General features: G+C 31.3%; 1 protein-coding gene and 1 long non-coding RNA gene across 2 annotated transcripts; both read right to left on the bottom strand.

Annotated features, from left to right (window-relative positions):
* Positions 1-2058: 2058 nt before the first annotated feature.
* On the bottom strand, positions 2059-3512 carry LOC125071444. Its single transcript, XR_007119918.1, has 3 exons — positions 2939-3512; positions 2609-2779; positions 2059-2265 (listed from the first exon to the last, which is right to left on the bottom strand). It is a non-coding gene; the product is annotated as an uncharacterized LOC125071444 (long non-coding RNA).
* Positions 3513-6180: 2668 nt separating this feature from the next.
* LOC125071369 lies at positions 6181-12244 on the bottom strand. The gene is made up of 5 exons (XM_047681586.1): positions 12085-12244; positions 11514-11739; positions 7352-7482; positions 6982-7137; positions 6181-6792 (listed from the first exon to the last, which is right to left on the bottom strand). The coding sequence occupies exons 1-5, from the start codon at positions 12173-12175 to the stop codon at positions 6611-6613; spliced, it is 786 nt and encodes a 261-aa protein (XP_047537542.1). The 5' UTR covers positions 12176-12244; the 3' UTR covers positions 6181-6610.
* Positions 12245-15055: the final 2811 nt, after the last annotated feature.

Here is a 15055-nt window from a genome sequence, read left to right on the forward strand (position 1 = left end):
TCGAAAACGTGTCTTTTTATGTCATCAGTAGGGGGACTGGCATATATAACACTTGATGGTAAATGTAAGAAATATTAATCATTTCTCATAGAAGGTCTTACAGTTAATGTAAAACTTTTACCAGAAAGCATAAAAGTGACTCGTATCGTTGTATGATATAATTTCTTTCGACTTACGGAAATGGAAATACGATTGAACGCAAGACCCATTGGAATATGCAAATAAAAAATATAATATATATAATAACAAATATTACTCAGATCAATTTCCATGAACCTATTTAGAGTTCGTTTGCTTACGAATTATGAGTTCGGTCGAGTCGTAAAGAATACACAATCAAAGTTTTCAGACGATATGCCGAGATCGCGTGACGGTTGACAGGAACGGATTGCTTTTCGAATATTGGAACGATAAAAATTGATAAAACGATTCGTCTGTTTTAAATTTGTTTTACGTTCGGATATTCCAATACAAGTTTATGGCAAAACGTAAACTAAGTTAGATTGCCTATTCGGGTATTTGTAAAAAAGATTATTTTAATTGCGCTATTTGAATTATAAATTTATACTTTCAATCTGGTCTAGTGCCTAGCTTGCATGAATCTTGGTGTCGAATTCTTGATCAGGTTAAAAATAATGGCTTTGATTAAATAAATCTCAGGGGCAGTAGATTTTTTTATGTTATAGGCAGCAAACGAGCAGGTGGCTCACCTGATGGAAAGTGATTACCACCGCCCATTGACATCTGCACTACCAGGGGAGTAGGTACAATCAGGGTTGCAGATACGTTGCCGGCCTTTTTGGAAGGAGTACGCTCTTTTTTTGAAGTTTCCAAGTCGTTTCGGTTCGGAAAAACCGCCGGCGAAAGCTGGTTCCACAGAGTGGTTGTGCGAGGCAGAAAATGTCTTTTTTTTTTTTTTTTTTATCTTTATTTATAAGAGGGTTTTGTCAATAATGACCATGTCACCCCCATCGTTCCAAACTACATCAACCTCTTCTATCTAAATAAATCTTAACTAATTTATATAAATGCCTAGCCTCTCTGGAGGTAGGTGTGGCCAGGATACTATTAAATATCCCCACATTGTTTACATTGTATTGTGGATAATGCAAAAAAAATTGTTTACGTTCGGCTTCGATACGCACACACTCCACTAACACATGGTACACGTCTTCTAAGCGGTTACATACTGAGCACAATGGAGAGTTGACTTTTTTCAAAAGAAAACCAAAGCTGTTCAGTGGAATATGACCAGATCGGAGCCTATGGGCTATGATAATATTCTCCCTACTTATACGACTATCGGCAAACCAAGGTCCACGTGACAAATTAGGCTGGATGGTATTGTACCATATTCCTTTGCTTAAGGCTCTTTCATCAAAATGCTCTTTCCATTGCTTCCAACACAAATCTTTCAACCAGCCAAGCAACTCTGAAAAATATGGCACACAATGTAAATCTTCGCCTTCTATCGTAGCATTTCGGGCCAAAATATCGACCTTTTCGTTTCCTGGAATGCCGGTATGCGAAGGTATCCACTGCAATATTACATTTTTATTATGATTCATTAATTCATACATGGATTGCATGATTGAATAGGCTATCGGAAGGCATCGAACAGTCGAGGCACACCGAGCCACATGTTGTACAGCGCTTTTAGAATCCGACAGAATTACAATGTTTTGACCTTTAATATCTCCAACATAAGACAAAGCCTCTGCTATAGCTATCAATTCCGCTCGCATAATTGAAATGGTTGGTGACATTTTAAGACAAACTTTACTGTCGTTCTGAACATCATAAAAGGCAGCACCTACACCTGAATGGTCTTTCGAACCATCGGTAAAAATTTTATAAAAATTATCATAACGATCCTGTATGAACCGATTACACAAAACACCTAATGAAATCGGATTATAATGACACTTTGCTCTGGTGACATAATCAATATTTGACTGGACAGCTGATCCAAGATCCATATTGCTGACCCAAGTTGAAAGAGAAAACAAGAAAATGTCTTAAAAATCGAAAAAATGTAATATGTTATGAAGTAGATAGTTGAATGACATGACTCATTCATGTCATTCAACTATCATTAATGCCATCGTCATCACTATTATTCTATTTATATCCATGACTCACTTTAACCTATTAATTCAAGTGATTTCGTTAAATAATTAATTATTATAAACGAGGTGAAATATCAGTTCAAAGTTAAAAACGAACCAGAGATCCGCTAGTTCATAAGTTGTTGAGCTATTAAGACTGAAAGGATACAATGTTTAAATTAATCTTATATACACTTTTATATATTAAGGTAAGTACGTAAATGTTTTCTTTGAAAATGAATACAAAATCATACGTGATGAAATCAGAATTTCTGAATTAGTTGTACGCGGCTTCGTTCGCGTTTTAAGGGTTGGTCGTAAGATGTTAGGTATAAAAAAGCGTATGTCCTTCTATGGGGCTCGAGCTTGCATATCAAATTACATCAATTTTCAGTAACAGACAGTCAGACAGAGTTTCTTTCACATTTATAACATTAGTATAAATTATCCTTTTTAATTCACATAAAAAATACAGTTGTTTTTCATTCTTATACACCTACCATTGTTAAGATTCCAATTAGAATATAATTAATTTCCTAGTAACTCCTGTCTGATCTTGCATTTCGTAACTATTGTTACTGATATAACAATGTTATTCGAATTTCACTTGATGTATTAAGCACTGTAATCAAACTAAATTTGTCCAGCAGGCGGCTCCGATCCTTAAGCGACTGAAAATACGGATTGATATTCTTACTTAATCGTGAAATAAATCTTTGGTATAGATATCGTGAAATATGTCTTTATTTATTTAAAAATTGATATGTGGGTATATTTAAATATATATATATTTTTAATGATTTTAAAATAAAAATACTTAATATGCTTACTTTTAAGATTCGTTATGTTGGTTGTTAATCATTATTAATTGTGATTGATTACTAATTTTGTTACACTCCTGTGCCTCTGGAAGTTAGTAAGACCTTACGTTTGTTCTGGTTCATACTTCTCTCTGCACTATGCGAGTAAAGGAATTCATCAAGTTGTTTTTGCGCTTTAAATCGGCTTTTAAGTTTTAGAGATTGGCTGCTGTGGTCAAAAATAATGATTATGTATATAAAGAAAACTACAAAAGATGTCAGCCATACTATCAATTATATGTGAAATAATTGAATTGTCGGTTCGTATGTTTACACAAATCACACACGAATTTACATTAATTTAGAGTTTTAATCGCGTCTGAAGCATTGGTAACATTTTTTTCTATTCCTTATTTTTCGAAATATAAAACCGAATGTTTCCACTGACTTTCCATATTGCTCTTGCGCAGTGAAAGCGTACAGTGCGGTGGGCGGACGTCAAATCACTGTTACCACATTACCGTACTGTTACCGTAAACGTTCCGACATAAAACAATAATGAAAACTTGTATATACTGATTGCGAGCTACACGATAATATACGAATTTATTGTACAGTATATGTAGTTTTGATGACGAAAGTTTCGCTTAAATTAGCTAACTGTATCGCTATTCTATAGAGCAAACTCGAAACTCATCGTAGAACGCGTTTGTGAAATTAACATTATATAGAACATTGATTTTATTTATAAGATTCAAAGGCAACAAAATAGCATGTAAACGTAAGTTGTTTATCGATATTTCATGAGTGAAATATAGAGTGAGTTCTTACAGAATAGCACCGTTGATCGTGAGAAAATCTTTCGAAAGTTATACCCAATCTGATTGTTTGTCTGATTGTAACGGCTGATTCTTGTTGTAACACAAAACAACAAAAGCGTATAAATAAATGTAATGTGCGTTCCAGTTTTAAATTTAGTTTATTTATTTCGTTTAATAAAATTGCAAATGTATCACTTATCAGAACCTTTGTTAAGGTTCATTGACCCTTATCATTACACAGTACATGTTGATCTTGAAGGAATTATCCAGTGATATTTTTTAATTGAAAAGATGAACTATGAATATAGTAAATTATTAAGTTTTGTTGAAAGAGTCGTTCTCTGAATAATTCGTCCATGTAAACACACAGTCGAATCAGCTTCATCTCATTTAGTATTTAGTTGAAATGTGAAAGCCCTGAACTAGATGAACACTGGAAGAATTTTGTGTACCCGTTTGAGTAGCCAGCAACGCTCAATTATTACAACGCCAAACAGCAAAAGAGAGTATTCTGTATTCTATGTTAAAGGTATTTGTGATATAGTGTTGTTTGCTGACGATACTTTTTACTTTTTGACGATTTTTAAGGTAGACATGAAAAAAACTGATTAAGACAATGTGAACGGCGCATTATCACAGATACACGAATGGTTTACAGTAAATAATTTAGTTTTGAATACTCAAAAAACAAAATGTATAGTTTTTATCCTACCCAATGTTAAAAAAAAATTATAATATAGTCCAGTCGAGTCCAGAAGCCTTTATTCCATTAATGAAAACTTGTTGGATTTTTTGACTTAAGTATAATATTCTAGAAAGGCTACGTTTCGATTGATAGTGCCCCCCCCCCCTCCCCTGCTTCATACATATACCTATGTCGTATAATTTGTTGCTACTTTTACTTTAATTTTGGATTATTAGAAAATGATTACATTTTAAATATTTTATTAAATTATATTAAAATGAATTCAAAATATTAATAAAAGTTCATTTGGATGTTGTTTCGATAGATCTAATTGGATAATTCACACACGCCACAATATCTTTAAGACAATTTAATTTATTAGCCCTTATTGGCGTTTGGTTGACTTCATTCTGTTTTATTACAATATATCACTAGTTCACGTGTATACAGTTTAAGTTATATTTTTTAAATATATTTCAGGTGTTTGCAAAAATAAAATACTATATCCAAGATTACAGTGATCGACTAGAAAATATAATACGTGGATCTTATTTGCAGATGGGTTGAAAAGCGGGCCAGCACCATTTTCATATACTGTTTGTGTCTCTTCGTAGTTCTTCAATGATGGAAAACATTGTGAACTTATAGAATATAATTTGTTTTGGTATGTTACTTACGTTAGTACGTTGACGTTAATAATTCTTCTCGTATTCAGCGATGAAAAAAATCGGCAGTGTTTTACACCTATATATAGGTATAACCTCTGGAGGTATTATTTTTATGGTTTTTTAGAAGGCTTTTATCCAACCACGGAACAGTTTACAGAATGTTACCAACTAACAAAAAAAGTAATTAATTTGACAAAAAATATTTTAAGTCACAATTTATAACCTATATTTTTTTACTCGACTAAACTACAACTAAAGAGGGTGCATACATTTTAAATATTCATATGTTTGTCAACAACTGAAGACCATTTTGAATATCTGATATATTTGTAAAGTAACTCCAAATGTCCTTATGAATCTGATATGAACTGAAGATGAACAGATTAATATAATAACAGTAATTGTAAATTCATACTTAGTGGTAGGGTTTTGTATAAGGCCGCCTGGAGGTATCATCAAAGAGGAATATTTAGTATTTATGTGTTCCAGTTTAAAGTCAACCTTTAATGAGTTAAGTGTTAGTTAGGTCCTTAATTCATAAATTTGATGACGCACTGAAGATACAAGAAATGGTTATTATTTTTTTTTTTACAGCGCCTTTATCTTTGGCCGATGCTAACTTCTTACCACTTACCACGTGCCGGTATGTCTACCTATTTAAAAAAAATGTATATTATTATCAAAACACTGGGACGCCTTCAAAGAAGAAAAAAGCCCTAATATTTGTAAAGTTAAAATTATATAATTTAAATTTAGATAATTGTGAAATGAACTCACGATTTAAAGTATCAAAACTAATTAATAAAAATAAATATTTATCATCTGTTGCAAGTATACCTCCTTTGCATAATCTGTTACTGGTTTTAAGCAGTTGCTTAAAATCTTTGAATTGGGTCCATAATTCAACTTAACCTACATTTGGCAAGGCTGTGTGTTTTATATGTGATCTTAGCGTTATTATAGTAAGATTACAATAGAAATGTGTCTACCAACTTTAGTTCTATTGTTGCACATAAAAAAATAAATAAATAATCAGTATTTTAATTAAAAAGTTTTATTTATCTAATTTAAAAGTAACTTATTTTATAACCTATTTTAACGAGATGAAAACGCTTGATAAACATTTTGTTCCTAAATATTGTACTATAAATTCATAATGATGTGCCAATACGATTTTTCCAACATTCCAACTTATGTCCAATCGTCATTTTACTAGATGTGTTATATGGCTAACGATTGGTAAAGAAGCAACGATTGCATTATTTAAATTGTAGGTACCAACAAATGTGCGTTCCAACGTTGGCCCTATTTGTGGTAGACAGCTATGTGCAATCGCTACACTCTTATATTATGTCATAAGTATTGCGTTGTTATTGCACAGAATCGGCAGTTCGTTGGCATATCTGTCTCGTTTTATAGTTATATGATTTAAATTTAATTTTATATTTTAAGTATGAGGAAGGATTGATCAATCTTTCCGTTGGAGCAAATTGAATACTGACATAATCTTACATTAGTAGGTGTTAATTTAATCCTCTTCAAAGAATTCCTCGGTTAGTGGGACTTTGCTTATTTGATCATAGGTGTAAGTGCTAAAGAATCGTTGGGTAACGTTCATCGCGTAGTCTATTGCATAGTCGAGGATAGGCCCTCCGAACTCCTGCGCGACTAGTTGAGAGTTTGAATTCAGAACTTCCAAGATGTTTGCGCCTGTAAAAAAAGTTATGATTAAAATCGGCCGTACGTCAAGCTATCGTAATACTTTTAAAAATGGAACTATCATGAAACTAGGTTAAAATTGTCAAAATCAAACATGAAATTATAGACATTAAAAATATTTGTCCTATTTATGGTATGTTTCTGTTTTGTATTTTTATAGCGGTTTCGTAATTCACTTACTTATTTGTGGGCTGCCTCTAAAGAGGTTTGTAAGATTAAGTTTGAGATCAGAACCGTAGTCAGCCTTGTATTTATAAGAGTTAATTTTGTAATGTCCTTCTCCATTTTTGTCTTTTATGACCTTTTCTAACACTTCTAAATGAATGCGTTGATTCCCTGTTAAATAAAATTAGAATTACAAGTCTCTCATTTCTTGTTGATAAACATATTAGATCAATATATCATATTAAAAGTTTCCAAATCTGATTAAAATGATTGAAATTAGTAAAGAATAGTGTTTCTATTTAAATATTTCATTTAGCAAGTTTTTGGTTCCTTTAAATAAACAAAAATATGATATTGTAACAAGTATTTAATAAAATAAACGTACATATTTTAATTTTGGCACTGCCCTCTGTGTCAAGATTGAAAAGCAGAATTCTTCCAAGAATACTGTATTGACCTCTAATAGTAAAGTTACAATGTATGTCGAAAATAAACGTCCGTTTTTCACGTTTAGATCTAGAAAAAAAAGGAACTTCGTTACGAATATAAGATTAATAATTTAAGAATTATATTTAAATGGTTTTTTTTTTTTTTATGGCATTGCTTGGCGGACGAGCACATGGGCCACCTGATGGTAAGTGGTCACCATCGCCCATAGACAAAGGCGCTGTAAGAAATATTAACCATTCCTTACATCACCTATGCGCCACCAACCTTGGGAACTAAGATGTTATGTCCCTTGTGCCTGTGATTACACTGACTCACTCACCCTTCTAACCGGAACACAACAATACAGAGTACTGTTATTTGGCGGTAGAATATCTGATGAGTGGGTGGTACTTACCCAGACGGGCTTGCACAAAGCCCTACCACCAAGAAAAACGCAGTCGTACAGTACATACATATCTACCTACTAATTATACAGTTTTTATGCTCTATATGTCACTATAATTTATGTGTTATTTAAACGAATGCATGAATAAAATCTAATTAAACTCTATCCAAAATCCGGAAATCAATTAATTTAAAATAATAACAATTGATATTTTTTGTGATGCAGGTATAATTGAAGGTGTATCGAAATATCACTAACATTAAAATTGTACGGAGTTTTGTCAGTTGATTTTATTTCTAACAAAATATACAAAGTTCCGTCTTAAGTCAAACTGTAATATAATTACACTAGATAAATTCAATTATATTTAAATCCATGTTTTTTCTAACAGTCCAATATGAAAATGTTAAACTGTTCAAAGAATCTGAACTAGTTAATCAGAAAAAACTTACAAATTTAATCAGGAATCACTCACGAAAGTGAAATTTAAATATATAGTATCTGTCAAACGATCATACGATACGATCATCGATGACAGTTATTAGATGCACTTTACCATTCTGACCTGCCGCCTTACGAACGACTAATAACTTTATTAATAACCTGTGCAATGGCACAAGGTTATTAATAAAGGATTCAAAAGATAATTTTGGTGGACATTCTAATCGGACCAGAAGCTAGCCAGTTGGAGCTAGCCCCTAGATTTCTAATGATTCTTACGGACACACCTATGTGATTACAGGCACAAGGAATACTAAATTTAAGCGCGCCAGGTGCATTATATTTAAGGTTATATAAGGAATTTTTAAGATTTCTTACAGCGCCAATGTATATGGGTGGATAAGTGGTCACTTACCAGCGCCCTCTTACCATCAGGAAAAGAGAAACTTTTTTTTTAGTTTTGAAGATATTATTTTTCCATGGGCAATTATATGTTGGATCATCCAAATAGATAATATTTTGGTGGAAAAAAACATTTCACTATGACGGTTCATATAAATAAAAATCATAAAATATAAGTAATTTAGTATGTCGCTAACAGTACTCAATTGAATTACAAATTGATCTGAATATTGACGTGATAAAAATTAACACTATTCCCAAAATACCGTGCTAGGAAAATTAAAGTTAAACGGGTTTTACAATCCCGTCTTGAAGTAGAATTGCCTTACTAAAAAAATATTTGAAGAATTTGATGTGAACGTTATAATCTACGAGTATAAAAAACTGGTGCAATAAGACTTCAACGATATCATTAAAGAAAATCTGTTATTCTGATATCTGATATTTTTGGTAGAAATTATATTCCAAGCCGGCGTTAACGCTTGACTCTATATTTGCGGATAACGAATGTTGAAACTTGTGTATTCATTAAAACTAGTTTAATTTACCAGTTTTTTTATTAATTACGGTAATTGATAAGATTTCTCGTCAGGAAGAAGGCCATTATGCCCTTAGCGTGAGAGAACATTGTTTACTGTTGGCAATACAGGAAAAATGTAATTCCTCTAATATTCATTACTATTGCAATGTCTTTTTTTAATAGTAGGACGGTAGGCAGGCGTATGGCCTACAAATTGTGATTGGTCACTTCTGCCCATAGATATTGTCCTCGTTAGAAGTATTAACCATTATCTTAAATGCTTTACCAAGCTTTCGAACTAACCTTATACATAAATTTCTTATACTATGGTATCGTTTTCATTATTATAATTTTATAAACTCCAATCTCTTTCATAATATGGCAGATATCAACTACATAAAAATTGTAACATGATAATGTAAGCTTCGTGCGAGAATTTTGATCGTAATTACACTGACTCACTGAACCTGAACTGAAAGAACAGTGAAGTAGCATTCTGTTAATTTCCCACACTTAAGAATATTTTGGGTATTTTTCTTCCACGCTGCTCTTATGTTCGTCGATACACATGTGGTCGATTTTAATACGATTCGGCAAATGCAAGTTACTTCCTGACTAGATACTAATGCGAGCTCAAAATAATATCCAATACTAATAATTACTATATATTGAATCATTTGCTTTGACATTTTCAAAATTATTACCAACTCTATTTCATTGTTGATTTTGTGTTATAATTGGTTTTCGAATAAGTATATTAAATAATTCCATAGATATTTAAAGTAAGGTGTTATGTAAAGTTGTTTTACCATACCGTACTGTTAAGGTAAAATCTACACGCTTGAATAGATTTTTTAGTTCAAGGCAAGTTCTGTAATAATTACGTGCTTACGTAGCACAATTTTTGAAGTGTTTAGTTGCTTGACATATATTGTGAAACTTTATGCCCTGAATAAACGACCGGTCAAAAAGGATTATTATGAAAGCTAAAGGCATTTTATTTAAAAAATAAATCATTTTGTCATCACAAAAAAACTTTTTTATTAATGTATTTATCGTCTTTTTATGTTATCGGTACCATGACCGAGATTGTCTTTAAATTGCGACTTAGTCCTCGAGTTAAAAGCCAACTTTTAGGTCACCAGAAGTATAGACTATTCGGCATATATTTTGATGTATATGTTTATGTTTTATGATCACCGTTATAGAAAAATATCTTAAAGATAAAACTATCTCCACCAGAAATAAGACCTGCGATACTTTACGTCTATTACCAATGCTTTCAAATATTGTAGTCGTTAGTAATGACGACAAAATTAAAGGCAGGAATCATATATCTCTACATACCTACTTAATGAGGTATAAGTAAATAAAACAAGCTTAAGATAATAAGGAAGGAATGCGTTACATAAAGATGAGCTATTTGTCCGACAATATATCAACATTGTCAAACAAATAGTACATCTTCATCTCGCTCTCTCCTACCTATAAGAACGAGTTAAGGATGTGTGTTTAGTTATAACATGTTCATATATATATATATATATATGTATATAGTAAAATTTTAACTGACCCATGCTTCATATGAGTATTATTATGGGTACCACTAGATAACCAGACAGATAATATCGTGGATATTTTTGACAACTGTTTCTTCGGAATAGTTCTACGATATTTTATTCTTTATTTTTATTCAAGCAGCGTATGCTCTGGAAGACTAAGACTTATAATTTTTTTTCGACGGGCACTAAAATAGTCCTTAAAACTTTACTTATTATATCGTTAGCTAATTTACAAAATGTTCCTAAATTGTATACTTAAAACTTCCTCGCAAATCAATCTGTCTCAGGAAAACGGAATGAAAATCCAAACCGTAGTTCCTGTGATTAGTCCGTACTTATGTACAGACAAACGCCACGGGGACTTTAATTTATAATATACATCCTTAGATATATATAACATTACTGAGTCATTCATTAAACAATCTTTCATATTGCTAGTAACCGCTTAAAATTTAAAAATAATTTAAATTTATATTAAAATTTAAAAAATGAAAATCAATGTGTACTTTTTTTAATAGTATTTTTAAATGAGGTTTTACATGTTTGAATGTCTGAAACGAATTGAATGTCAATTAAAGGCAATGCTATTGCTATTGGAAACGTCTAAAACAATATTGAATATTTAACACAGATATTAGTGCATATGTTAACTACCTTCAATTAAAATTAAACAGTCTGCATCGAAAACAACGAATACAAATTGCACGTTTTTTATCATGTAAATTATCTTGTACAGAATATTGTGTATTACCTTGGTACGATGAAAATGAATTTGTATTATACTTACGAAACTTTGTCCGGTATACAAGTGCTTAATCCGGTTAATTTTCCATTGTGGAAAGTCATTTTAACATTTCCCGGTAAATTCATAGTTATGTTTCTATCTAAGTATAACGGATCGAGTGGCGGTATATCGGCCTCCGGGATGCCCCTGACCACACCCGGGATCGCATCCATAGTTGCTTTTGTGAAACATTCATCGGTTAACTCGCCGCAAGGATGGATAAAGTCAGCTGTGAATAAATTATTACACTTTATTCGATATATATATTCATTGTTGCACTCCAAATCCTAACATTCAAATATATTTAAAACTGTGATCTATTTCGGGAAATTATAAGGAAGATACCTGATTCTTAGATATGCAGAAAGTGGTTCTATAATTTGGAAGTTATAAGTATATTTACTTATATATAATAATATATTTAATTATATATTTTGTTAAAATCTTTTATGAACCTTATCAAGGGATGAGTACGATATAATGTATATAACTATATTATCACTGCAATTATACTAAGATTTTCCCAAAAACAATAAATGTATATAATATAATATATGTTTGAAATTTTACTTACGCAAAGGTACCAATTGCAAAGTGCCATGGAAACAAATACAAAGCACGGTAACACTGACCAAGTTACGTAAAAATTCAATGCCCTTAGACATTATAAATAATAATAAATATTAATTTAAGACGGTATCGCCACAGCCGACGTTCAGTGTGTGAATGGCTTTATGTCGCTCCCCTGGCGTAAATACTTATTTCGTAGTTGCAATTAAATAATGTTTCAAGGATTTATGGGGCAGTCTCGTTGATGCGTTTTAGTATTTTATTTATAAAGATTATTTTATTAATATATTACTTATAAAATGAAAGTTGTTTATTTTATTTTATTATTTATTATATGATGCAAATGTTACCAGTGGTATGGTAAATATGGCAAGCAAGGTACTATTATTTACGAATTAATTCCTTGTTATAACATCAAATTTCGATGTAAACGTGTTCAATTAACTTGTGCGCGATACAGTGTTATTTTAGGCATGCATTATTAATGCTTAAATTTAATGGTAGTTGGCATTAAATAATAACAAAATTTTAAATTACATTTAATTTACACCGAAAGGTATAGAGTTGGTATAGGGTATACCCTATACCTACTCTATACTCTATACCTTTCGGTGTGAAGTATACTTCAAATCTAAAAAAAAAATATGGTCCGTAAATTACGATGTTTTAATGTAAAAAAAATAAATAAAATACAAAGCGAATTGATAACCTCCTTTGTTTTATAAGGTCGATTAAAAATAGCAATGTCATATTCAATGATAAATCTAAGTGTACGAAACAAGAATATTTTGTTTTAAATTTATAAGTATTTCTAATACTTTATGCTTCAGACTTTTTCGTGGAATTGCTTCTTTAATATGACTTAAGCCCAACCTTTAATCTTTACTCTAATGGTAATGTGATGGTAAACGTTAACATAAAATAGACGTACCTATTTAAACACAGTACACAGTATTTGGAATTAACGTCCAAATTATATTTTTGTCGTCAGACTTTAAAAATCAACCTGTTACACTAATTTTTTTAAACGATAGCTCCATTAAATAAATGTCGCATTTTTTATTTAGATAACTATCTTAGTGGTATGAACATAAATGTAATTAGGTAAATATTTTTTACCTATTAACGTTTAAGCGTTATGTGATTGATATCACATTTTTTGCTATATAATTAATTATTTTTCTTATGCAGAATACGTGTGTTGAAAGAGGCGGATCAGCGAATGGGCTTCCCGATGGCATGTGGCTATCTCTACTCGTGTTAACCACAGATCCCTGTGGAACACCATTAGTTCCACACACAGGGATCTGTGTTGTACTTGGAGCAAAAACCAGTGACATCGACTTTAATGCTACCTACGTCCATTTCGAAAACTAGCGATTCAATTGCTCGGATTTTCCGGAAGTCTGTAAGAAAGTTCCTCAGAAAAGTTCCTGAGACCTTGAGACGGTCATCAGACTTAACCTGACATGGTATGTTTTAAATTTGACGAATCAGCATGATGAGATCTTATTAAAGGGATATCATTATTATAACCTGAGTTAGTTAGGAGATTCTTAATAAAAGCAAATATACGTTAAAACAACGCAAAGACACAAAATAAAAAATATATATTTAGATAGTAATAACGTGATGCCAACGATTATTACGAAACGCATTTGCATTGAAACGAAATTAAAAGCAGATAGATGCAAATTAAATATTCATAAATTACCAAGCTATTACAAAATATTTATTTTTAAATATTATAGAGTTTAATCTTCGGTTAAAGTATCACATGGGTCAAATGAATTTTACGAACAGTATTGTCTGTACATAGTAAAATGACTTTATTTATCGATCTATAAATATATTTTACCCATTAAAAGATGTATGGATTATTCCATAAATACGTTTTATTTTAAAGCCGAATCAAAATACCTAATTGACGAACTCGTCAAATACTTTGATTCAGCCAGTTGTCTAAATAAATCTAATGAATTATTTTTATTCAGACAACTGGTTAGTGCAGTGTGATTTGCAATTAGCCGATAAAGATTGATTGTTCGAGTTCTGCTCATAACAAAATTTAGTATAGAATGTATCAAAATAAATACCAAGACGATTACGATTATTGAATAGTGAGCGAAGTAAAATTTAAAACAAGTTATATATGATTTTTATTTGTACAATGAGTAAGATGATCAAAGGTGAAATACGAAATTAACTTAAATAATAATTTAACTACAAAAAAACAACGAGTAAACTGTGTACAGTAAAAAGACAACGCATTAATTTTTTATCCAACTAGATTTTAGAAGCCCATGGATTCATCCACACGTAAGAAAAAAGGGGATGGATCTGTCAGGTTTTTATTATATACTTCTATATACTTCTCCACACCTGATAACCTGTATGCATAATTTCATAATGATCGCTTGCGGAGTTAAGACGGAAAAGCGTAACAAACAAGCAGACAAATGAAGAAATTAATGTTAGCGTTTTTAATTTTACGTTTTAGTTACGAAGTTAATGACAACAAAGATGAAGCAATAAAATTAAAATATAACAATACAACTTTTTATTTGAATACTGACTGTATTCAGGAACGTTTTAGTGACAAAGCTAAACTTTAACGTAATATTTTTTCTATATCTGAGATAGGTACAGACAGTGCGTTTTGAAAAACTCTTACAACCCTAGGGACATATATAGCTCTATTCCTTCACCGCCGCGCCCAATTTGTATTAAATTATTGGCGTATAAATAAAATAAACTTAACAAATATAATTTGACTGTATTTTTATGCTGTCGTTACTCTTAGTAATCAAGCAAGATGTTGAAAGTGATATATTTCATTATAAAAAGATAAATAATCAAGATAATATAATAAATTCCTCCATTTTAATAAACTTACCTACCTATCTGTAAATTCCACTGCTGAGCTAAGATTTTCTTTTCTCCCGGGGTAGTGCGTTATTATAGCGAAAAAAAAG

This window comes from Vanessa atalanta, chromosome 19 (genome assembly GCF_905147765.1).
Source record: "Vanessa atalanta chromosome 19, ilVanAtal1.2, whole genome shotgun sequence".
Classification (NCBI taxonomy): Eukaryota; Metazoa; Arthropoda; class Insecta; order Lepidoptera; family Nymphalidae; genus Vanessa; species Vanessa atalanta.